Source organism: Haliotis rubra, unplaced genomic scaffold (genome assembly GCF_003918875.1).
Source record: "Haliotis rubra isolate DU_JTF1 unplaced genomic scaffold, ASM391887v1 Scf832, whole genome shotgun sequence".
NCBI classification, from domain to species: Eukaryota; Metazoa; Mollusca; class Gastropoda; order Lepetellida; family Haliotidae; genus Haliotis; species Haliotis rubra.
The window spans coordinates 32,822-57,206 of NW_025767560.1; the positions used below are offsets into that span (position 1 = coordinate 32,822).

Below are 24,385 nucleotides of genomic sequence, written 5' to 3' on the forward strand. Positions count from 1 at the left end.
TGCTGTTTATTTGTCGCACGCACAAATGTAAGATAACTGAAACCAAAGGCTATCTTCTGGTTCCCTGACTAAAGATGCTTTCTGATGGCATGTCAGCTTCCAATGCGTACATGACAGAGACGGCTCTAAAGTTTATAATTACTGGTAAGTTTAGACAAACCATTTAGGCGTGGTATCTGTCATGCGTCATCTTTTTTCCTATATTTGTCAGTGAGTGAGTGAGATTACTTTTACGCCGCATTCAGCAATATACCAGCTATATGGCGGCGGTCTGTAAATAATCGAGTATCCAGACAATCCAGTGATCAACAGTATGAGCATCGACGTAGGCAATTGGGATACGCTGACATGTGTCAGCCAAGTAGGCGAACCTTACCACCCGATCCCGTTAGTCGCCTTTTACGACAAGCATGGGTTGCTGAAGACCATTCTAACCCGGATCGTCACGGGTTCCTATGTTTGTGATACGATAAGTTTCCACGACGTTTACATATTGTCAGTCACCGATGTCGACGTTCTCTGTAATGTCGTTACCTATTATTCTTGTTTAAAGTGACCCCGCTCGATTGGAAACTGGGTCAACAAAAACTATGATTTTCTCTAGTGCAGGGCCGCTATAAATAATACATATATTTGAGGATGTTCATGAATTAATGTACAGTAAATAATAAAATACAATGATGTTTTTGCATATTACCTTTGCCGTTGGTCATAAAAAACGTGTACAAGGATATGGACAAGATCCAGTTTATGAGTCTCAGGGCAGTGTCGTTCATTTCTGTAGATCATAGCATCAACACGCCTCTGTATAGCATATAGAACATCAATAAAACTACATTTAATGAAATAGGTGGTCCAGAAAAAGTATTGCTTATATGAAACATCGCGTTTTCATGAAAAGGGGTTTTGTGTTGTTAGCTGTACCAGTATACCTCAATCTTGCTTTTAAGAGACTGACGGCAATGCCAATTCTTCTTAGTTTCTCGGGGTGGTGGGGTAGCCTGGTGGTTAAAGCGTTCGTTCGTCACGCCGAAGACCCGGGTTCGACTCCTCACATGGGTACAATGTGTGAAGCTCATTTCCGTGTTCCCCGCCGTGATACTGGTGGTATATTGCTAAAAGCGGCGTGAATCTAAACACACTCTTACTTTCTCGATGCCATATAAACGGACAATGGCATACATAGGCTGTTCGAACATGGTCTTGGTGACCGACGAGAAACATCTCTGGTCAAACTGCGTGCATGAAAACGTGTAAAACTTTAAATTTTAATCACAAAGCGAGTATGCCACGACTCTCAAGGGAAGGCTCAATGCTGGTGCAGCTATTGCCCTGAGCTGTATGTAGTTGTCAACAGATTTGTGACTGCAACCCCCACAAGCAGAGTTTGTCAGCAGTTATCGAAGTTAGACGACCATACATAGGAACTATCCTGACCTATTGTGCTCCCACCTTTGCCGATGGCAAGGTACGAGTGTGGCGCTGGAGACGGAAATAACTCGCACAGTGTCAAGTTGACCAATTTGCAGAGGGAAGCGTAACAGTTTGGGGAGAATTTTGTCCCAACGGTCGATCTCCACGGGCCAGGTTGATTTTACTGCCCTATAGTTTCGGGACCCAATTTGGACCCCAGTCTTTCGGACATTCATGTAGCGTGATGGACTGACATTTCAACATGACGACATTCCTACTCCCCATACTGCAGTTGTGACGCGAAACTTCTGATGCAACGCCGGTGTTGAAGGTCATGGAAGGCCTTTTTGGGATGATTGAGTGAATGACTATACCGTTACGCCACCTTCAGCAATATTCCAGCAATATCACGGCGGGGGATACCCGAAATGGGATTAATACATTTTACCCATGTTGGGAATCGAATCCGGATCTTCGGCGTGAATAGCGAACGCTTTAGCCGCTAGGCTACCGCAGCGCCCCATTTGGGATGAGCTAATGGATACAGGTGTGACAGCAGACAAGCCCAGGCCTTGCAAGACCTTAGGCAAGCACTTGCCTACCAATGGTGACGACTTCCGGTTAGATTGTTTCAACAGGTCCTCTTTGAGATAAGTGGTTGCCGTCACGTCCACCCAAGAAGGTCACAGTCGTTGTTCTCTTCATCTGTTCCCAAAGTCTTTCAAGGGTGAAGTTTGTGTTGGAAGGGACTTGGGAAGGGAGAGGGGGTGATGCATTCTGGACTATTTTCCCAATACATTGATGCTGCAATCGTCTGTACTGCCACCTGGGTCACTGCTGTATGATACACATCTATCTTCATACTAATGCACACACTAATTTCTCTCTGGGATTCAATTTAACAAAAAGTTTGGTTGAGTGTATACAGTAAATTATGTAGTCTGACATGTGTCATAAGTGAGTGTTTGAAATAAGAGCATTTCAAATTGAAGCAAATACTTTGGTCTGCTGAATAACGACTACAGTGCAGACAACCCACTGACTGATAATGTGTGCAACGGCCCATGCTGTACGGTGATCAATGAGGTTACTGAGCCTGATCAACGAATCCATTTAGTTACATTTTGCGACCAGCATATTTAAATGGGAATCAGTTTCAACCTAGAAACAGTGTAATATGACAGCGTCAACATGAAAATGAGTCTATGGTAGTGAATGTTAACAGGGAATAACCGAATGGGTTTATAATATAATGGACAGTTGAGGATGCCTTCTGATAGATGAGTCTCGAAAGCTGACCACTTGATTCCTATTTTGGATAGATTTACGGTAATCATGAACCACAAGGTCTCTTTTTACCAGGAATTTGTAATAGGGCTTCATAAGACTTGCAGCATGAAATACGAACATGTATTGATACATACTATGGTGCAGATGGACACTAAGTGACACAGTGAGTGAGTGAGTGAGTGGTTTTACACCGCTTTTAGCAATATTCCAGCAATATCACGGGACACCAGAAACGGGCTTCACACATTGTACCCATGTGGGGAATCGAACCAGGGTCTTTGGTGTGGCGAGCGAACGCTTTAACCACTAGACTACCCCACCGCCCCACTAAGTGACACAACTAACACAGCCGTGACATCAATAAGCAGGCATGTAGCACTGCCATAGAAACATACTCTCAGAATACACGCATGTGTACAGTGCATATCAGTAACAAAAACATGATATTCTTCATAACAGTTTAATTATCACAAAAATTGTCTCTTTGCATCACATTTATTTAAAAAAGGAATCACAAATATTATGTGGAAAAAAGAATGAAAGAAAAAAACAACTGATTTTGAACTAAACTGGGCATTTTCTACTTACATGCAAAATAACACATTAAACTGAAGATCTTGAAAATGAAAGGCTTCAACTTGTCACTCATTCATTAATGGAACACCAATGGGGCGCTCGCAATAACATCATCCAAAAACTTAATGATACTTGCAGCCAAGAAAATGTAACATAATTCTTATTGCTTACGTTCTAACACAACAAAAATAACTTCAATATGCTGGTTTATCAAAGAACAGATTGGAATGTACAGATTGGAACATCACACACTGGGGGTCATGTAAATGAAAGGAGAGGTTCTGCAGATAGGCATACTGTACATTGACGGGCAGGCATTAATCTGAACAAAAGAATGCTATGTATTTGTACAAAACATCAAATTACGCATTTCTCTTTTTAGATTTTGGGGTAAAAAGTTCTGGTTGCCATGTGTGCAGTGTCAGATAAGGTTCCTTTGTTGATGCAGTCTAATGCATGGAATCCTCAACCGTCTGGAGTTTGCCAAGATGGATTGAAAACTACTGCTTTTAATATTATTCTCTTCCAACTTTTCACAGACCTCAAAGTATGTTCTTTGTTGCCTGGATGCAGAGACAATTTCAGGGAATGTCTCAAAGTATCGACCACTTAAACACTGATCTGTTTGCAGAAACATGAAATGGAGATAAGAAGCCAAACATGAAATTAGAGAAAGGTCAATACGTACCTAATAGGAAACCGAGTATTGCCATGACAATGCATCTCTACTTGAGAAACACCATGGATACAAGACTGTTTTCAAAGCTCCATGTGAGAGAAGAACAAACTCATTACAATATTACTGTTTAACAAAACAATATCATCAGGTGACATGTTAAGACTATAGACGTTTGGCCTTTGAAAAGCTTAGAATGAGCATATAACTGTGCATGGGTTGTACACAGTACTGACAAGTGTAATATCAATGACACGTGGTGGGATCACAATGACATGCGAACGGATATCAATGACACATGGTGGGATCTCAATGACATGCGAACGGATATCAATGACACGTGGTGGGATCACAATGACATGCGAACGGATATCAATGACTCGTGGTGGGATCACAATGACATGCGAACGGATAACAATGACACGTGGTGGGATCACAATGACATGCGAACAGATATCAATGACACGCGGGGATCACACAATGACATGTGAACGGATATCAATGACACGTGGTGGGATCACAATGACATGCGAACGGATAACAATGACACGTGGTGGGATCACAATGACATGCGAACGGATAACAATGACACATGGTGGGATCACAATGACATGTGAACGGATATCAATGACACGTGGTGGGATCACAATGACATGCGAACGGATATCAATGACACATGGTGAGATCTCAATGACATGCGAACGGATATCAATGACACGTGGTGGGATCACAATGACATGCGAACGGATCACAATCAATGACGGATAACAATGACACGTGGTGGGATCTCAATGACATGCAAACAGACAACAAAGACACATGGTAGGAAATCAAGACATGGTGGGATAACAATGACCCAAGGTGGGATAACAATGACCCAATGTGGAATAACAATTACACAGTGCAATGGGTTATGGTGTGGGAAGAATAATACATTGTATAATAACAATGTAACTTAACAATGATGCACAGTGTGACAATAGCAATGACACATGGCAGAATAATAATGTAGCATGCTGGAATAATGACACATGGTGTCACTATGGTACTATGGTGTCACAGTAGTTTTATACGCATCTTCCACTTCGACATGAACCATAAGATCAGTGTGGATGGAACAATCATTATCTCAGATACAAACACACGATTGATGGATTGTGATCAAGGCTAAATGAGGCAAACTTTGCACAGCTGATTGCTGCAGCTAGAAATAAAATGACCAATGATGGATAATGTCCAAAAATAACATATTGATGATGACAAATATTGATAAGAGAAAACAAAAAGTGAATATGAAAGTCTTCACAAAAGATAATAACCATGCATGTGAAAAGCCATTGGTACATTTATGTAGACAGAAGGGTTCAACGGAGGGGAGGCGAATTAGTGTAGTGGACAAAAGGTAACATTTGGAGGGGTGGGGGTCCCAAAGTTACATCTGAAGTAGCTATGGTGACTGTGTCATGGGGGTGGGGGAGGGGGCGGTCAGTGGTGACACGATGTTGTGGTCAGAAGGTACCATTTAGAAGGGAGGAGAATCAAGGGGACAGGAAGTGACTGAGACAGAAGTCAGTGGTGACTGATTCTTCAGGTCAGAAGGTATCATTTGGAGGGAAGGAAGGAGAGGGTTGATGGGGAGGTTAGTGGTTACATGATGATGTGGTCCGAAGTTTTCATTTGAGAGGGAAAAGGAGGGGGACTGGAGGAGAGTGTCCTGGGAAGTTAGCTGACTTCTTGTGTAGGTCAGAAGGTATCCCTTAGAGGGCAGACGAGGAGACTGGAGGTGTGTGAGAGTGGAAGTTAGCTGACTTCATGTGTAGGACAGAAGGTATCATTTAGAGGGGAGACGAGGAGACTGGAGCGCTGTGTGAGAAGGGAAGTCAGTGGTGACTGCATGTGTAGGTCAGAAGGTATCATTTAGAGGGGAGACCAGAAGACTGGAGGTGTGTGAGAGGGGAAGTTAGCTGACAGCGAGGGTAGGTCAGAAGGTATCATTTAGAGGGGAGACCAGAAGACTGGAGGTGTGTAGGTCAGAAGGAGAGAGGGGAAGTCAGTAGGGGTGACTGCTGGAGGTGTGTGTGTAGGTCAGAAGGTATCATTTAGAGGGAGGAGAAGACTGGAGGTGTGTGAGAGGGGAAGTTAGCTGACTGCATGTGTAGGTCAGAAGGTATCATTTAGAGGGGAGACCAGAAGACTGGAGGTGTGTGAGAGGGGAAGTCTCATGGGTAGGTGGTATCATTTGACAGTTAGCTGCATGGTAGGTCAGAAGGTATCATTTAGAGGGGAGACCAGAAGACTGGAGGTGTGTGAGAGGGGAAGTCAGCTGACTTCATGTGCAGGTCAGAAGGTATCATTTAGAGGGGAGACCAGAAGACTGGAGGTGTGTGAGAGGGGAAGTCAGCTGACTTCATGTGTAGGTCAGAAGGTATCACTGAAGACTGGAGGTGTGAGAGGGGAAGTCAGTGGTGACTAGGTCAGAAGGTATCATTTAGAGGGGAGACCAGAAGACTGGAGGTGTGTGAGAGGGGAAGTCAGTGGTGACTGCATGTGTAGGTCAGAAGGTATCATTTAGAGGGGAGACCAGAAGACTGGAGGTGTGTGAGAGGGGAAGTCAGTGGTGATTTAGAGGGAGACCATGTGTAGGTCAGCCAGAAGGTATCATTTAGAGGGGAGACCAGAAGACTGGAGGTGTGTGAGAGGGGAAGTCAGCTGACTGCATGTGCAGGTCAGAAGGTATCATTTAGAGGGGAGACCAGAAGACTGGAGGTGTGTGAGAGGGGAAGTCAGCTGACAGTTCATGTGCAGGTCAGAAGGTATCATTTAGAGGGGAGACCAGAAGACTGGAGGAGGGGAAGAAGTGTGAGATGTGTAGGTCAGAAGGTATCATTTAGAGGGGGAGACCAGAAGACTGGAGGTGTGTGAGAGGGGAAGTTAGCTGACTTCTATGTGTAGGTCAGAAGGTATCATTTAGAGGGGAGACCAGAAGACTGGAGGTGTGTGAGATCCAGGGAGAGGGTGACCAGAAGACTGGAGGTGTGAAGCTGACTTCATGTGCAGGTCAGAAGGTATCATTTAGAGGGGAGACCAGAAGACTGGAGGTGTGTGAGAGGGGAAGTCAGCTGACAGCATGTGTAGGTCAGAAGGTATCATTTAGAGGGGAGACCAGAAGACTGGAGGTGTGTGAGAGGGGAAGTCAGTGGTGACTTCAGGGTAGGTCAGAAGGACATTTAGAGGGGAGACCAGAAGGTAGTTAGAGGGGAAGTCAGTGGTGACTTCATGTGTAGGTCAGAAGGTATCATTTAGAGGGGAGACCAGAAGACTGGAGGTGTGTTAGAGGGGAAGTCAGTGGTGACTGCATGTGTAGGTCAGAAGGGTCCATCATTGTGGCAATGAGAAACACAGTTGTCATCTTCATCAATGGTGATGGTTGCAGCTTCACTCAGCTGGGGTGGTTGTTGTGGTTGTGAAGTACTGCCTCAGAGGGGTGAGAAGGTTTCTCATTATGGGGATACTCCAGGATTTGCCCAGCAGCTTCTGTCGGCGTGTGGCCGGCATGTTTCCAACATCTGTATAATGAGGGGGGAACCCAAACAGCCTGCAACAAGTGGGTTTGATTTAACACCGCCTTGAAAAATATACCAGTGAAATCACTGCATGTACGAATGGTGGAAGCCTGAAGAGACACAGGTTTCAGACATTCACCAATGTGAGATCTAGAACAAACTTTATGGATAACAACTTCTTTTTATTTGTGAGCGGCGTTTCGATACAGATTCTTGTACCGTTGTCAAGCATCTGTATCGAAACGTTGCACTCACGAATAAAAAGAAGTTGTTATCCATAAAGTTTGTTCTATATTGTACTTCCCAACTTCTAAAATGCCACTCAAAGAAGTTAATATGAGATCTTCTAACCCATTCATAAGGCAATTCCCCTTCAAACACTTCTTTTTCTTGGAACAAAAACCTTGACTAATTTGCAGCGATAAATTTTAATAAAAATCATGGTCAACTGCATGGTGCTGACAAACTAAGAATCAACTTCAGGGTGAACCCAGGATTAAAACCAACAATAGATTCTTGTAGAGGCAGCTGCATAATGAGATTCAGCACATTAGAATAATCTTCCAAAAACTTAAGTGCCCCCAAAAATTATAAAAATGTCCTTCCAACATATGAGTTTTCTTAGACATGTCTCACAATGAGCAAAAATGCTGTGGTCATTTACCTTTCAACCTCTGATATCCAAATACCAGTTGTCTCCCCTTCCATCTCGATGGGAAACAGCTCATCATGTTTGCCATGCTTCAGGCTGTTGGTGCGTGTGGTGACACAACCCATCTTGGAGATGGTGGCTCGGCGGTTGCAGTTCTGCTCCAGGACGCTGTTCAGATCCACATTCTCATGCATGAAGGTAGAGATAGCTGGTGTGCTGGAAAAGAGATGCAAGGTACAGTTTCATTAGTGCAGGCCCTCAATCGTTCAAAGGTAGAAATCCAAGGTACCATTTCAACAACAGCTGTCATATGTGTTATTGCCATTACATGACCAACGGACATGATATAACAATGAAAGGTGTGGTGCGGACTAATTACAAAAAACACACTCTCGTGTGTTAATGGTGATCAGTGGATAAGCCGTACTAAAACCACTGGGGTATCCTGACCAAGTCACAAAAGCACAGAAACACTGGTTCACTCGTTTCATCGATGAAACCAAGTGAAACTACCTCACTTACAAATGAATCAGAGTCAGCATTAGAGCATATATATGACAAGCATGTGCAAACTTGGCTGCTTTTACCCCATGGCAATCAGTTCACAACTTTATGCTGATGATGATGTCCCAGAACATTCTTCTTCTGTACATACTGAGGGTATTGCCCCTGAACACACTTCCTCTCACCTCTCATTGACCAGCCTGTAAACACAACTGATGACCTACCTGTACATACTGAGGGTATTGCCCCTGAACACACTTCCTCTCACCTCTCATTGACCAGCCTGTAAACACAACTGATGACCTACCTGTACATACTGAGGGTATTGCCCCTGAACACACTTCCTCTCACCTCTCATTGACCAGCCTGTAAACACAACTGATGACCTACCTGTACATACTGAGGGTATTGCCCCTGAACACACTTCCTCTCACCTCTCATTGACCAGCCTGTAAACACAACTGATGACCTACCTGTACATACTGAGGGTATTGCCCCCTGAACACACTTCCTCTCACCTCTCATTGACCAGCCTGTAAACACAACTGATGACCTACCTGTACATACTGAGGGTATTGCCCCTGAACACACTTCTCACACCTCTCATTGACCAGCCTGTAAACACAACTGATGACCTACCTGTACATACTGAGGGTATTGCCCCTGAACACACTTCCTCTCACCCTCTCATTGACCAGCCTGTAAACAACAACTGATGACCTACCTGTACATATTGCCCCTGAACACACTTCCTCTCACCTCTCATTGACCAGCCTGTAAACACAACTGATGACCTACCTGTACATACTGAGGGTATTGCCCCTGAACACACTTCCTCTCACCTCTCATTGACCAGCCTGTAAACACAACTGATGACCTACCTGTACATACTGAGGGTATTGCCCCTGAACACACTTCCTCTCACCTCTCATTGACCAGCCTGTAAACACAACTGATGACCTACCTGTACATACTGAGGGTATTGCCCCTGAACACACTTCCTCTCACCTCTCATTGACTACCTGTAAACACAACTGATACCTGTACATACTGAGGGTATTTTTGCCCCTGAACACACTTCCTCACCTCTCATTGACCAGCCTGTAAACACAACTGATGACCTACCTGTACATACTGAGGGTTGCCCCTGAACACACTTCCTCTCACCTCTCATTGACCAGCCTGTAAACACAACTGATGACCTACCTGTACATACTGAGGGTGGTTGCCCCTGAACACACTTCCTCTCACCTCTCATTGACCAGCCTGTAAACACAACTGATGACCTACTGTCTGTACATACTGAGGGTATTGCCCCTGAACACACTTCCTCTCACCTCTCATTGACCAGCCTGTAAACACAACTGATGACCTACCTGTACATACTGAGGGTATTGCCCCTGAACACACTTCCTCTCACCTCTCATTGACCAGCCTGTAAACACAACTGATGACCTACCTGTACATGCCAGGGATGTTTCCCCAGAAGAACCTTGACCTACCTGTACATACTGAGGGTATTGCCCTGAACACCTTCCCTTCTCATTGAGCTGACATGATGACCTACTTGAGTCCCAAAGGGCTGGCTGGCACTAGTAACAGACACAACATACCCCTGATGTATGAAAATGGTGACATGGCTGACATATTTGAGTTATAAGAAAACATACCCTGAGTATGAAAGTGGTGAAACGACCATATTTGTGTTACGTTTTGAAACTGGAAAAGAATTTACAAGAGTGAAACTTGTATTGTAGAATTTGTTTGGGAAGTTTTTACTGCATAGATAAGAGATAGTGGAACTCACACAGTAATTGTAATTCTGTCAAGAATTAAAAACACTAGTATACAATTTGGTCACAATGTGTGCGGTTTGAGGAATACCTGTAGTTTCAGATATTTGTTCTGGAAAAAAAATCGTCATGAAGGAATACCTAGTCGTGTAATAGATATGGTCCTAACAAGCACATCACTGTGAACACAGTAACTGTCAAACTTGTTGCTTTCTTGGACGAATAAAAACAAAGAAAAAAAGGAATTTTAGCTGTAAATTGTATATGAATTATACTTATCCTATCTCACATAGTGCACTTTCTTTTGACCATCTACCATAGAGTGGCAACAACCTTTAACAAAAAGTTTCTCTTGTACCATCTCGTCTGTGCATACCCCAGCTCACACACGGGTGAAAGGTGAAACAGATCCATAATCTCTCCAAAAAGCTATGAACCTTTCCCACCAATGATCCCCTATGGGCCACTGATGGTTGAAGAACCCATGAAAGGAATGTTTGAAATACCCATACAATTGGAGTTTGGAAATCAAATTAATTCTTTGATGACTTCTTATGAGAGTATAGGTCAGTGAGTATTATGGATCCACCTCAGTGACGTTATATATGGCTTGTCTCAATGCTGTAACATAGCTTTGTCTTGATGCCATTGTCGTGAATGTTGCCGTTGTCATGACTCACATCAATCAGTGAATGTACTGAGAAGGTTGATCACTTGTGAGCCCATAGTTTAGAATAAACCCAAAGTCAATCAAAGATTAACATACAATTATACTTTAAATACAAGATACAATCCATCTTTATGGGTAGATACATCCCATGAAAGGTATAGCTCTGGAAACTTCCAGTGTAGATGCCGTGGACAGTGGAATAAAGCGTCATTTCCGTGGTCTAAGATTGTCTTGTGAGGTCATGAGACAGATTTTGAGAGCCCTGTCAGGGTAGAGTGAAAGATCCTCTATATCATCTGTGCCAAGAATGGATGAATAAGGCGGGATAGAGACTACCCTCTCTTTGAGAGATCTTTCAGAGATGCTCCATGTCAGTTTAGGAGAGACAGAACATCAATGATGATGTTCTGTGCTCCAGGAATGTGTCAGGCGCTGACAATGAGGTGTTGTGAGTCAGTTGAAAGAATTGATCGAAGATCCAATAGTTGGAGACTATGTATTATTTGCTGGAAAAATTCTCTGTTACAAGCAGGTCACCTTTACTCCATGGTGACAAGAAAGAGAATGACTTCACTAGGGAGTCACATGGTCAGCCAGTGCAAGACTAACGCTTTGCTTGGGCTTCCTAGGACTGTCTACAACAAAAGATGAGCTGGGTCATGCTGGGACATGTTGGTAAAAGAGGCTGGAAACGTTTGTTCAAGGTCCTTGAAATATCCTTGAAATGTCCAAACATTGCAGCATTTCACATTCTATCAAAATGTCAGAGAATCCTTATTAACACGGGCTGACAAAAATATATAGGTCCCTTGATATCTGTAATATCATTAATTGATAAGAAAATACATAGTTATTACTTCAACCATCCTTCAGCATGAGTATAAGAAGAATAACATCCTACCTCTAGGAAGCGTGACATGGTATTCTTGAACTCGGTTTTCATCGACGCTACATTCTCGTACAGCCAGAACAGATGTGTGTTGCTGTTGAGCTGCTGCAGCTTGTCACGCACTCTTACATACTCGAAGAACAGCAGAGCAGTGCTACCTGAAAGCACATAATAATGTTTTTTTCATTTTTTCGAAACGATATTATGCAATAATCTAACTATGTAATGGCTGTAAATAATTGAAGCTGGCCCTAACGACTGTGAGCAGTTCAAACCATGAACAACACATCATCTGGAGTCTACACCACATCATAAACAATGTCCCCAAACATGACCACCAGATTTAAACCAACCTCTAACAAGAAGCATAGGATGCTGAGGACCAATTTCTAACCAGAATCCTGATGAAACTAATATTAAAGTGATACGAGACACATGCATTCCATTGATTCAGTGGCAAATCTTAGGGCTCTTAAAAATGGGTAAATAGTCTCAATAAGGTTCTTTTGATATACCTGGCCGTTTCCTATCGCAGCTTCAATTTAGAATTCCTGATACAAATCTGAAGTCATCAACATTTCAGCCATATCAGATTGATCTGCAAATAGCCATGTCCAGGCCCTGCAAACTGGTGGTTGATAGCAGTAATGAATGAATGAATGAATATTGCTTTACGTCACATCAGTAATTTTCCCGCTATTCACAGTGGGTTGATAGAGCAATGATCCATGACTTCTTGGTTTTCTGACATGCAGTCAAGGGTTGAAGAAGCAACTGAACTCAGCTGCAGGCAGCATCTGCAAGAGCTGAGAAGCAGCCATGCTACCTTCCACTGTATCTGTACACATAAATATATGTGATGTGTGAGTGTATGTCACAAAGCAGAATACTTACTTTCTTAGTGTCTTTAAGCAAACTTGTTTGTTCAAACAATAACCAGAAACCAATGCATAAAAATATATGAGAAAGCCTTGGCTGCTTCAACATTGGCAACTTCACCCTGAGAAAGACATAGTCAACTTTGGTTCACTGCCATGACCCATCGCGTTTTAGACCCCATACCTACTTTGCCTGACAGTACATCTAAGTACCTCTCAGAATTTCTGACTGTGCAACAGCAAGGAGTTGTACAGCACAACAAGGGACAGCCTACATGCCTTATGCAACATGACCTTCTTCACAAATGTAACCATGAAGGTGAAACAAATGGTTGGCATTAAAGAAACCTTGCAAAGAAGGAAAAGATGAGCTCAGAGAAAACAGTACAATGCTTGTTATGAATAAAGTATAATCTACTCACCAGACTGGAAACCTCTTCTTGCAGGATTTGCAAGAGAAACGTCATTGCAAGGGGATCCACCAATAAGAAGATCAATAGGAGACAACTCGGCCAACTGGAAAGTTTTGAAAGCAGGATCAACTGATAATCAACATGTACATAAATAATATGAAGGATGCATACACAAGGGACAAGAAACTGCAAGTTCTGTAGCTCACCATATCACCCAATGCAGGCTGTCACCAAATTTGAAGACATTGGGTACAACAGTTCATGAGATATCGCATTAACAAGAGTTTAAAAAGTGGTCAAAGTGTCATGGGGACCTTGACAATAAGGTCAAGATCACCAATATCGATTGGTGTCTGCATAATCCCCATAGTCCCCAAATGTAGGCTGTCACCAAATTTGAAGACATTGGGTACAACAGTTCATGAGATATCGCGTTAACAAGAATCGGGATGTACGGACGCTCCTGAATACATAGTCCCCAATTCCGCGTTGAGGCGGGGGACAACAAATGTTGTGTGTTATGTACAAGTCTGCCCTAATATTCTCATGTAGTGAAGGAAAGGGAGGATGAGGAATTTGTGAAAGCATTACCAAACATTCACTGACCTTCTTGTGATCCAGCTGCATGACATCTCCAACATGGACAACGGAGTTGCCATGGTTACATCTGGTAACAATGATGGCATCAGCATCAATTTCACTGGCATAGTAGGCATCAACACTGAAGCCTAGCTGGTCAAGTGTTAATTTCCCTGGGAAGAAAGAAACATATGAAGGTGAGTGATGGAAGAGAGTGAGGGTAATTGCGACTAGTCAGCCGATGTTTCAGATGATATTGATGTGTTTCAATGCTGGCAAAACCGTATATTTAAACAATGGCTGCATTTTGCGACCTGGCATTTCTCATTCACGAGTATATCACCAAAAGAGTAATTGTAGTGTTGTATTTACTTCTGCTATACCAGATTACTTATTTAATTCCTGCTTGCAGAAATGATCAAAACGTTTCGAAAGGAGGTTACCCACCCCTGTACCCCATTCTTAATCTGCATCGGGTGCTTAACTGGACCTGCCATCTACAACTCACCACTGCCAATCCCATCAAACAAACTGAGAACCCGAAGTGGTCTCTTGGTGCTGAAGTAGGCAAGACTGGGCATCTATGGAGGAGACACAAAGAAACAGTATAACTCCTGGAGATTAGATGATGACTTATGTACTGTGACATTATATCTCAGCCCAACTCTCTCTGGCAACTTGTGTCAAGTGAATTACCTGTGTGATACATAAGTACCTCAGAAGTGTCCAAATACTTGACATATCATTAGCTGCTCGGTCTTTACTTACATTCATTGTTTTATACTCCAACAGTTTCCCTCACCTGAACACGGTACCCATGAAAATGTATCTGATGTTACATTAATGTAATTTTTATGATAAACAGGAAATTTTACTATAAATTGTATATTTATATACTTATCCTATCTCACAGTGTGCACCTCTCTTCTTCTTCTACGACCATGTGGAAACGTGCTGTAGGCTAAAGTTGAATCAAAGCTTTCTGGCCTCTACCCCTGACCTCTGCCCCCACACCGATAGCATGACCTGTCAATCATCTCATAAGCGTGCCAGTTGCTCAGATGATCACGTGACGCTCTGTTCCTGTCATTCTCATCTTGAGCTTCCAGTAATCTGTGATGTGGGGCAGGTCAGGTGAAGTATCCATGGCGTGAGATAGGATAAGTATAAAAATATACAATTTATAGTAAAATTTCCAAATTTTTAAACTTATTCTACCTCACGGTATGCCTTATCCCACGGTTAGCAGGTGGGCCGCGAGATTACACTGTGTCAACTCCTACAGCCGCGGAGTTCACGCGATAACACAAAGGAGGCCAGGAGAAAGCACCAACTCCCGATGTGCTAACTCTAAACTTGTGACAGGTTGCTTCTGATAACCCCTTAGCTTACACAGCACAAAAACTCTAGGGAGTGGGCGGTCCCGAATTAACGTGGTTTTCAGCAATTTTTGACAAGCAAAAGGACACAGTTTGGCAAGTGGACCCTGCTTCCCCCCTTGATTTATCAAGTGACCCCAGTGAATTAAAAGAGTCGAAAACCTTAATCTGGACAGTCCCTGCTTCAAACCTACCCCCACAGACAGACACTGGAAGGTGAAAGAGGGAATAACTTGTTTAACGTTCAGTACCAATCCCCCTAACTTACCAAAGGTGAGAAAGGACTTAGGAGTGCGGGAACGCCAAAACCACTTATAATCGAAATCAAAACTTCACTAACGTAATTCTCAGAGAGTAGAGGTCAGTAAGCCGGAGGTCGACCACCTCTGCATGTCGCGACAAGACTGCTCTTCAGTCTGTCGAAGTCATGGTATGACAGTGCAAACACACCCTAGTTCCCTAGGTGAAGTGGTCTATGCCCAAATATAATCCATACCAATAAGGAAGATAGGACCGATATCTTTCATGATATAGAGAATGCAAAACCTACACGAAGGTAGGTACTCGCATCTTACCTGTGTGTTTGCGAAGCTGACGGCTGACAACTGCTGCGCCAAAACCAATGGACCCAGTTGGTGAAGACCTTCCACGTCAGTAACAGACAGATCCTGGAGGGAGGGTGACCACGAAGACCGTGTCCAAACTCTAAAAACAACCCTCCATAATGCGTGAAGGGAACAGTTCTATGTAGCACCATGTATTGAGGTCAAGGTTCCTGTCTCATGAGGGTTGGCCATAGTAGGAGGAGGAAGGTCAAGCGTGAGGCGTAGGCATGAAGGATGGTAAGATCGCATCCAGAATGCCAGTGTGTAACGGAGAGACTTCTGTAGATGAGGCAGATGACAGAGAAATAAACAGTCTCTTGCGTAATCTTACGACAGTCCTTGGAGGCAGCTAAAAGACCTGTAAAGTCCGGACAGGACATAGGGAGAGATCCTCGGTGTCGCGTCAGGGCCAAGAATAGTAGACAGCCAGCGGGTTGGTGAATAGTCTGTCTGGCTGTCCAGGTATCAGCGCCTAAGTTGGAAGAAGTGTTGAAGTAGAACTGTAGTAGAAAAAAAGTCACTGTAGGTACCATAGTGTGCGAACTAGTAAACAAGTCATGATGATGCATAGAGGTAACCAGATGATTCGGCTTGAATGCTGACAGTTCAGCGAGGAACTCTGTTGGATCGGCAAATACTGTTGGAGCCGGGCGATCTGGTATGGTGCAGTGATCAGAATCGATTCTGAGACCTAGGTTGGTTCGAACGATATGGATCGAAGAGGTGATCTGATTCGGTACTGTGATCCGGTTCCGGTCAAGTGATCTGGTTCGGCAGGGTGATCCCGTTCGCCCACATTCACGATCTAAAGTGCTGAGTCAATCGGGACCGATGCATTCGTCTAAAACGCCGTACCACACAGTAACGGTGTACTGGACTGAAAGGTGTTCCAATAAAAAACAGTTCACTAAGTTGTTCCAATCGAAAACGGAACACTGGTCTGGAAGCATTGATCTAATCGAAAAAGCACACTGGGCTGAAGTGATGATCCAATCAAATGCGCCTCACAGGGCTAATGAGTTGGACCGAACTAGAAGCGGTGAACTGAAGCGAAAGCGATGCACGGGTCTCTTTTTCCCCTTTGTGAGAGCCGAAGCATTGTGCACGGTGATGCATGGACAGCAAGTGCAGCTCTGGTAGTAAGCGAAGCGCACTGGAACCAGGCGGTGGTTCAGAGCACAGGTAGTGCAAGGTACAGGAAAGGTGTTGAAAGCACCGCAAGACTGGATACTGCCGCCATCATGCCTGATGTCACCACAGGAAGATATGAGAGCGCCGAACTGGAACAAAGCGTTGCATTGGAAGCAAGCGGCATAGGTTGAAGCGCCGAACTGATCCCTGTGATTGAAAGTGCGAACTGGACTGCACTCGCGCCGTTTCAGAGTGAGCAGCTTTCACCAAAGCGCACTCCACCATAGCAGAGGGGTGGAGCACTTAACCAAAGCGGCATTGAAACAACCACCTAAAACAAACTAGGAGTCTGTGAAATGCGTCACCCAAGGTAGAAGGCGAGACTGTGCTACAGAGGTTGTTAGCACTACCACTCTCGGAGGAGATAAAACTTGTCGGAGATGGGACTAGACATTTGAGGATGAAAAGAGACGACTGAGATACTCACTCAGAAGTAGGAGTCTGAGGCCACCCTAAAAATCTTCGTCGGGGACGGTGATTAGATCGACGAACTGCTCTCATCGAATGGCATTCTGATTTAGCACACTTAGAAGTAGAAGGACCTCACAGCGGTTATGCGCCCGATCTCATTCGATCTCGATCTAGATGCAACCCGTCGATATTCAGAAAAATCATCACCATTCAAGTGTGAACAAACAGAGAACACATCGATGTGACAAACTACAACAGCCTATACAATCCACACACAAAGCGTGTGGTTTTAGCATGAAAAGTTGCTGTTGCACTGACCACAAAGTTTGCGTTCTTAGAAGAACTTCAATTCGATTTATTTCCCATATTGACAATCATAAAATTGATATTTTATACTTATCCTGACTCATGCTATATTGCTTATCTCCCTTATTCTTCGAACAGTTAAGTGGAAACTTGAATCCCTTTCAGTTCCCTGAGGCGAACGTACAATCACTCACCCTGGAGTTGCCTCCCTTGCCTTTCCTGCCAAAATGCACCCACGTGACCACAAGGCATGCTGTCCTCACCCTCTCCGAATATCTGGCCACACTAAGGCTTACAGGGAAGCCCATAGTGGTTGAGAGGGGACGGTTGGGAGGGCTTCAAATCATGAGTTAGGATAAGTATAAAATATCAATTTTATCATTAAAATTACAAAATTTTCCTTATAATGACACATGCTATATTGCTAATCAAATCCGACGGAAGTAGGTGTTGGGTCAGCCACCTACAGGATTCTCTGTGACTGAATTGCTCATGTCCGCATCCCCCAAAACACTCCCCAAAACCACTGGTCGTCAATACAGGGATGATGCATCACCAACTCCCCATCATCAGCATTATATATATATATATCAAGAACTCCCCCTCACCTGCACCCTGTATCCTGTGTCAAAAAACCTTATGATCATCTCGTGTGAGTTTGGTCGAGGACGGAGGAGACAGTCTTGCTGGTTGGTACACGAGAAGCATAGGAAGCAATGCCACTTGCTGGCTGCTATCACCTGCAAGAAGAGAAGGTTGTAGCCATTACTCAGCATGAAGTGGAACATGATCTTATGGTCTCATGAATGTCTTAACTTCAGGGGTGGAAATAACCCGTTGCCCGATGTTCCAGTCCAGTGCTTTTTTCTGACGGGCAAGCAAATTTGTATATCACGCTGTACCGGTGTCCAGTTGACTTTCCAATGTTCATTATGTTGTATATTTAAAACATGAACAGGAAAATCAGCCGGTATAGTGGAAAAATTATCAGGGCAAGTGATTTTACATGTGCCACTGTACTGGAGTACACTAGCAATTTTAAAGTTATTTCCATCCCTGAATTTGCTGAGTCTGTGACAGTCACTTGAAACTGGAAATGTGTATTAGATAGAAAAGTTCATATAAAATACAATTATACTGAACATTCAGATTGAGCTCATGTCATTCTTGAGGAAAACATGTCGGAGTCTGATACTTGATAATTGTTGCAGATACCTTTTGGAGCATGTCTTCCCCTCCTAGTTCCTCTACACATGGCCTGCAGTACACCCTGAAACATGAACCAGTACACCCTGAAACATGAATCACGTTTCACCCTGAAACATGAACCAGTACACCCTGAAACATGAAACCGTGTCATCCTGAAACAAGTTCACAGTCACATGAACCAATACACATTATCAAGTACACAAGGTCACATGAACCATTACATCCTGAAACAAGAACAGTACACACTGAGAAACATGAAACATGGTACACATGGTCACATGAATGAATACACCCTGAGACATGTACAAATACAGTACACATGGTCACATGAACAAATATACCCTCAAACATGAACAATAATAAACTAAAACAGAAACATGTACAAATACACACGAAGACATGAACAAATACACCCTGAAACATGGAAACAGTACACATGGTCACATGACTGACTGACACATGAAACAGTTTAGTTTTATGCACCCTTTAGCAATATTCCAGCAATATCAAATACACCCTGGGGGACACCAGAAATGGGCTTCACACATTGTACCCATGTGGGGAATTGAACCATGGTCTTGACACATGAAACAGTATGGTCATGAACAAATACACCTGAAACATGAAACAATGAACGCTTTAACCACTAGGCTACATGAAACAGTACATGGTCACATGAACAAATACACACTGAAACATGAAACAGTACACATGGTCACATGAACAAATACACCCTGAAACATGAAACAGTACACATGGTCACATGAACAAATACACACTGAAACATGAAACAGTACACATGGTCGCATGAACAAATACACCCTGAAACATGAAACAGTACACATGGTCACATGAACAAATACACACTGAAACATGAAACAGTACACATGGTCACATGAACAAATACACCTGAAACCACATGGTCACATGAACAAAACACCAAAGTCACAAGCATGAACAAATACCTGAAACATGAAACAGTACACAGTACACATGGTCACATGAACAAATACACCCTGAAACATGAACTGACACATGAAACAGTAACATGGTCACATGAACAAATACACACTGAAACATGAAACAGTACACATGGTCACATGAACAAATACACACTGAAACATGAAACAGTACACATGGTCACATGAACAAATACACACTGAAACATTACAAGAAACAGTACACCCCGAAAAATAAAACAGTACACCCTGAACACATGAAAGAGTACACCCTGAAACATGAAAGAGTTCACACTAAATATGAACCCATCCATACACCCTGCAACAACAACCCTTACATTTTGAAACAACCCATAGAAATTCTAGAACATCAAATTCCCTTGGTCCAATGCACCAACCTCTGACACTCAGGAGAATCACAAACAAACAGGTCTCCCCCAGCACCACACACAGCACAGAAGCTCTGAAACAAACACAGTAATAATAATAAACAATAAATGTGCATTTATAATGCGCGCAATCCAGACAGACATGCCTGCTCAAGGCGCTACAAGGGGATTGTATAAAGATAAATGTCAGGGAGTGTTGACTGGATTTAAATGTCACTATGATACTTGGAGAACATATGGGTCTTTAGTCTAGATTTGAATTTCTCAACTCTGATGGAAGTGAGTTCCAGAGGATAGGGGCAGTGCTGGAGAAGGATCTGGAGCCAAATGTCTTCAGTCAATATTTAAGAACTTGGAGGAGATTTTGGTCACTTGATCAGAGTTTACGTGCTGGAGTGTGTGGAGTCAAGAGTTCAGATAGATAGTCAGGGCTGGTGTTATGGAGGCATCGATAGATGATACAGAGAAGCTTGAACTCTATTCTAGCTTTTACTGGCAACCAGTGGAGGTCTCTGAGCACTGGTGTCATGTGCACATGTCTTGGTGTTCTTGTGATGACCCGTGCTGCAGAATTTTGCAGCACCTGTAGCTTAGATAGCAGTTTACCACTGATGCCCTGAAGCAAACTGTTGCAGTAATCTAGTCTTGATGTTATTAGACCATGGGCAAGTACCTTTGCAGCTTCTGCGGTTATTAAATGTCGAATGTTGCTGATGGATCGGAGATGATAATAACAGGTTCGACTGATGTGGGTAACCTGTTTCTCCATGGAGAGGTGTGAGTCCAGAAATACTCCCAGATCTTTAAGGTGGTCACTGAGAACTATTTCCGTATCCGCTATCAGAATGGATTGTTCTTCTACTTTGGCCAACTGTTGCTTAGTGCCAATCAGCATCACCTCTGTTTTTTCTTCATTCAGTTTCAGCATATTTGCTGTCATCCATGACTTTGTTGCTGTCCTACAATCAGATATGCGTTGGAAGGACACCTGAAGGTTCTCGAGTTTGAATTTGTCCATCATTTGTGTATTGTCAGCATATCCATGGTGAAGAAGCTTGAAGTGTTGGATGATGTTAGCCAGATTTGCCGTGTACGAAGCGTGAAGAGTATCGGACCTAAAACAGATCCTTGTGGAACACCACAGTGTAGTTTGTGAAATCCGGATTTTTCATTGCCGATGATGACTGCTTGTCTACGATCTTCCAAGTAGGATGAAAACCACTTGTGGCAGTTACCACGGATGCCAGATTCAACCAAAAGACGGCTTATTAGAACTTCATGGTCGATGGTATCTAATGCCGCTGACAGATCGAGCATGACAAAGGGAAGCCATGAAGCCATCATCCAGTGCAGACAGTAGGTCATTGAGGACACATATCAGGGCTGTTTCGGTGCTGTAATATTGGCGGTATGCGGATTAGAACTTGTCAAGGATAGCATTGACAGATAGATGGACCTTTAGCCTGGTGTTGACAGCTCTTTCTAGTAGCTTGGACAAGAAGGAAAGGTTGGACACAGGTCAGAAGTTCTTAGGGTCATTAGGATCCAAGTTCGGCTTTTTGAGGTGAGGTCTCACAACTGCCTGTTTAAAGTGAGAAGGAAATATTCCAGATTCCAGGCTCGTGTTGACAATTTCTGTTATGACAGGAAGCAGCTGATCTAGTAGCTGCAACAGAATCGCTGTTGGGATCGGGTCAAAGTACGACAGCTTGTGATATCCTGTTGTGATTTATATGGACATATAATGCAACACCAGGATATATAGAGATTACTAAACGAGTGTCTGTCAGATACCATTTATCTCACAACGAGTTGTTTCAAAACATATTTAACGAGCGAAAGCAAATTTCATATTTTCTCATTGTAGCTGCGCAATAATACACAACACAAGGTTTATGAATGATTGACCTCACGTGGCCTCCTAATTACTGCTCATCCCAAAGGTGACCATCCACAAAAAGTTTTCTGCCACATCTTCGCGTCATCAAGGCAATAATGATAATGCAAACTGGATAAGATCACAGAAAATTAATGAAACCCTCTAAAACGATGATGTTACCATGTAAATGTGGATGATTTTATTTCATGCAAGCATAAAATATTTCAGCGTGTGACATCATCGTTATAGTTTGGTGGTTGTCGTCATCGGAAGATTGTTTTGGATATCTCTGCACATTGGGGATCTGTACTTGTGTACCAGTTTACATTCAATGTTCTCCCATCGACCGGAGCCAAAACTATTGAGTGTGAGTAATTAGGTGTATCCCGTGTGCTTGAATGTGACATTGCTGAGGTTACGTTCACTATAAATGGGGGACTACTCTTCTTCGCCACATCCTTCTCGTTTTCCCGAGCCAGAAACTGCCACATGGAATGAAACGGAATTTCGGAGTTGTCAGTATGAAATGTAAGTTGATTACATCCTGTATGTTATCAAGACATAAACTATGAATTATCATGTGTCGGAGGAATATCTTAAACAATGACTTATGTGTAGATCAACTGTTCCTGTACATGTTCGATTGAATAGAAAGGACATGTGCCGCCATTTGCACTCATGAACCCTTGCAAACGTTCCATGTTGTACATTGTTTTAACGAGTGTGTTTTGGTTCTGATTGTCACGAGTGAATTTGATAACATTGGAATCACATAGTATCCCGGAGCTGAAAGTGGGTCTTCATCATTACCAGTGAAAAATGTCATCTTCATCAATGCATCAAAGAAACAACGAGGCAAATCGATCTCACAATGGACAGGCACTGACGTTATCGTGCTGGTATTTTTGCAAGACGATACATGACACTTGTCGCATCTCTCCAGTAAAAGTACCAATGTTTTACATTTTGAATATTCGAAGGGAATTTTTGTCCATAACGGCGATTTTCACATAATCGTTTACACAGGTATCACTGATTGTTCGAGCTACTGGAAATCATACATTTTAATAAAAGATATTAGAAAATAAAACATTCGTGTTATATTTATTCTAATTGTGTTTCATTGTATAAATACCTGTTTATGTTGCAATCGCGAAAATAATAGGTAAGTGTAAAGTTTTTTTCGGCATGAGTAACAGGATTCTGTTCGATTGAAGCACGAGTAACTTATCAATGAATTTAAATCTGGAAAATAGTCCGTTATAACCTGACCCTAGGTCATCAGCATGGAGTAGCCAATCACGGGATTAGAAATCGATCTCACACATATGTGTGATACCAGTTTTCTCACATGGCTTTCTCACCCATGGGTGTGTAAGAAATGCTTTTATCTGTAATCTCATGATATATCCATGACAGGAACTCACATGAAGTCCGTCTTCCCCAACTGCATACATCGTGTCCGACACTTCCGCCTAAAGAATGAATAAGCACATGAAAAAACCTTGTGCATTATCAGGGAACTCTGAGGTCTTCTCACATTTACATCTTCATGACTACTTAAAGCTATGACTATTGTATTGAACAACAACTTTCACAAATAAACCATTAATTATTATGGAAACAGATTCTGAAATTTGATCACAAAGAATGAACTTACTGTCTGTCATGACCTGTGGGTATTTCTGTACACTTTAGCTAATTCATATAACTTTAATGTTTGCAGAAAAGGAAACCTTCATGATCTCTCTCCCTCTCAGACTGACTTATACAGAGAGGATAATGAATACTGTAACCTTCTTGGAGGTTGAACAAATGGATCAATAAATGAATGCAACATGACAAAGAGTCACAAAAACTTGATCCAGGTTGAAGCTGCAAAACACTGAACTGAGGCAACTGTCAAATGGTGCACCTCCAACTTTACGTCCAGAACTAAGGTCTCCTTCAAATTGCAAAATCCTACCTTACATCCAGAACTAAGGCATCTCTGTCAATTGGTGCCCCTCTTACCTTACATCCAGAACTAAGGCCTCCTTTAAATGGTGCCCCTCCTACCTTACATCCAGAACTAAGGCCTCCTTCAAATGGTGCCCCTCCTCCCTTACATCCAGAACTAAGGCCTCCTTCAAATGGTGCCCCTCCTACCTTACATCCAGAA

The 24,385-nt window shown here is 42.9% G+C and overlaps 1 protein-coding gene across 1 annotated transcript in view; it reads right to left on the minus strand.

The window, feature by feature from the left end:
- Window positions 1-7,210: 7,210 nt before the first annotated feature.
- The window catches only part of LOC124262357 (DNA (cytosine-5)-methyltransferase 3B-like), a 47,731-nt gene continuing 30,556 nt past the window's right edge, over window positions 7,211-24,385 (minus strand). Inside the window, exons 9-20 of the mRNA XM_046696845.1 lie at window positions 23,652-23,699; window positions 20,355-20,419; window positions 19,004-19,058; window positions 18,397-18,528; window positions 14,405-14,477; window positions 13,924-14,069; window positions 13,327-13,420; window positions 12,039-12,184; window positions 10,208-10,266; window positions 10,134-10,166; window positions 8,183-8,386; window positions 7,211-7,550 (exon numbers count right to left, since the gene is read on the minus strand). Of these exons, the coding sequence (XP_046552801.1) occupies window positions 7,391-7,550; window positions 8,183-8,386; window positions 10,134-10,166; window positions 10,208-10,266; window positions 12,039-12,184; window positions 13,327-13,420; window positions 13,924-14,069; window positions 14,405-14,477; window positions 18,397-18,528; window positions 19,004-19,058; window positions 20,355-20,419; window positions 23,652-23,699 (1,215 nt within the window). The 3' untranslated portion in view covers window positions 7,211-7,390. The remainder of the gene's footprint in view (window positions 7,551-8,182; window positions 8,387-10,133; window positions 10,167-10,207; window positions 10,267-12,038; window positions 12,185-13,326; window positions 13,421-13,923; window positions 14,070-14,404; window positions 14,478-18,396; window positions 18,529-19,003; window positions 19,059-20,354; window positions 20,420-23,651; window positions 23,700-24,385) is intronic.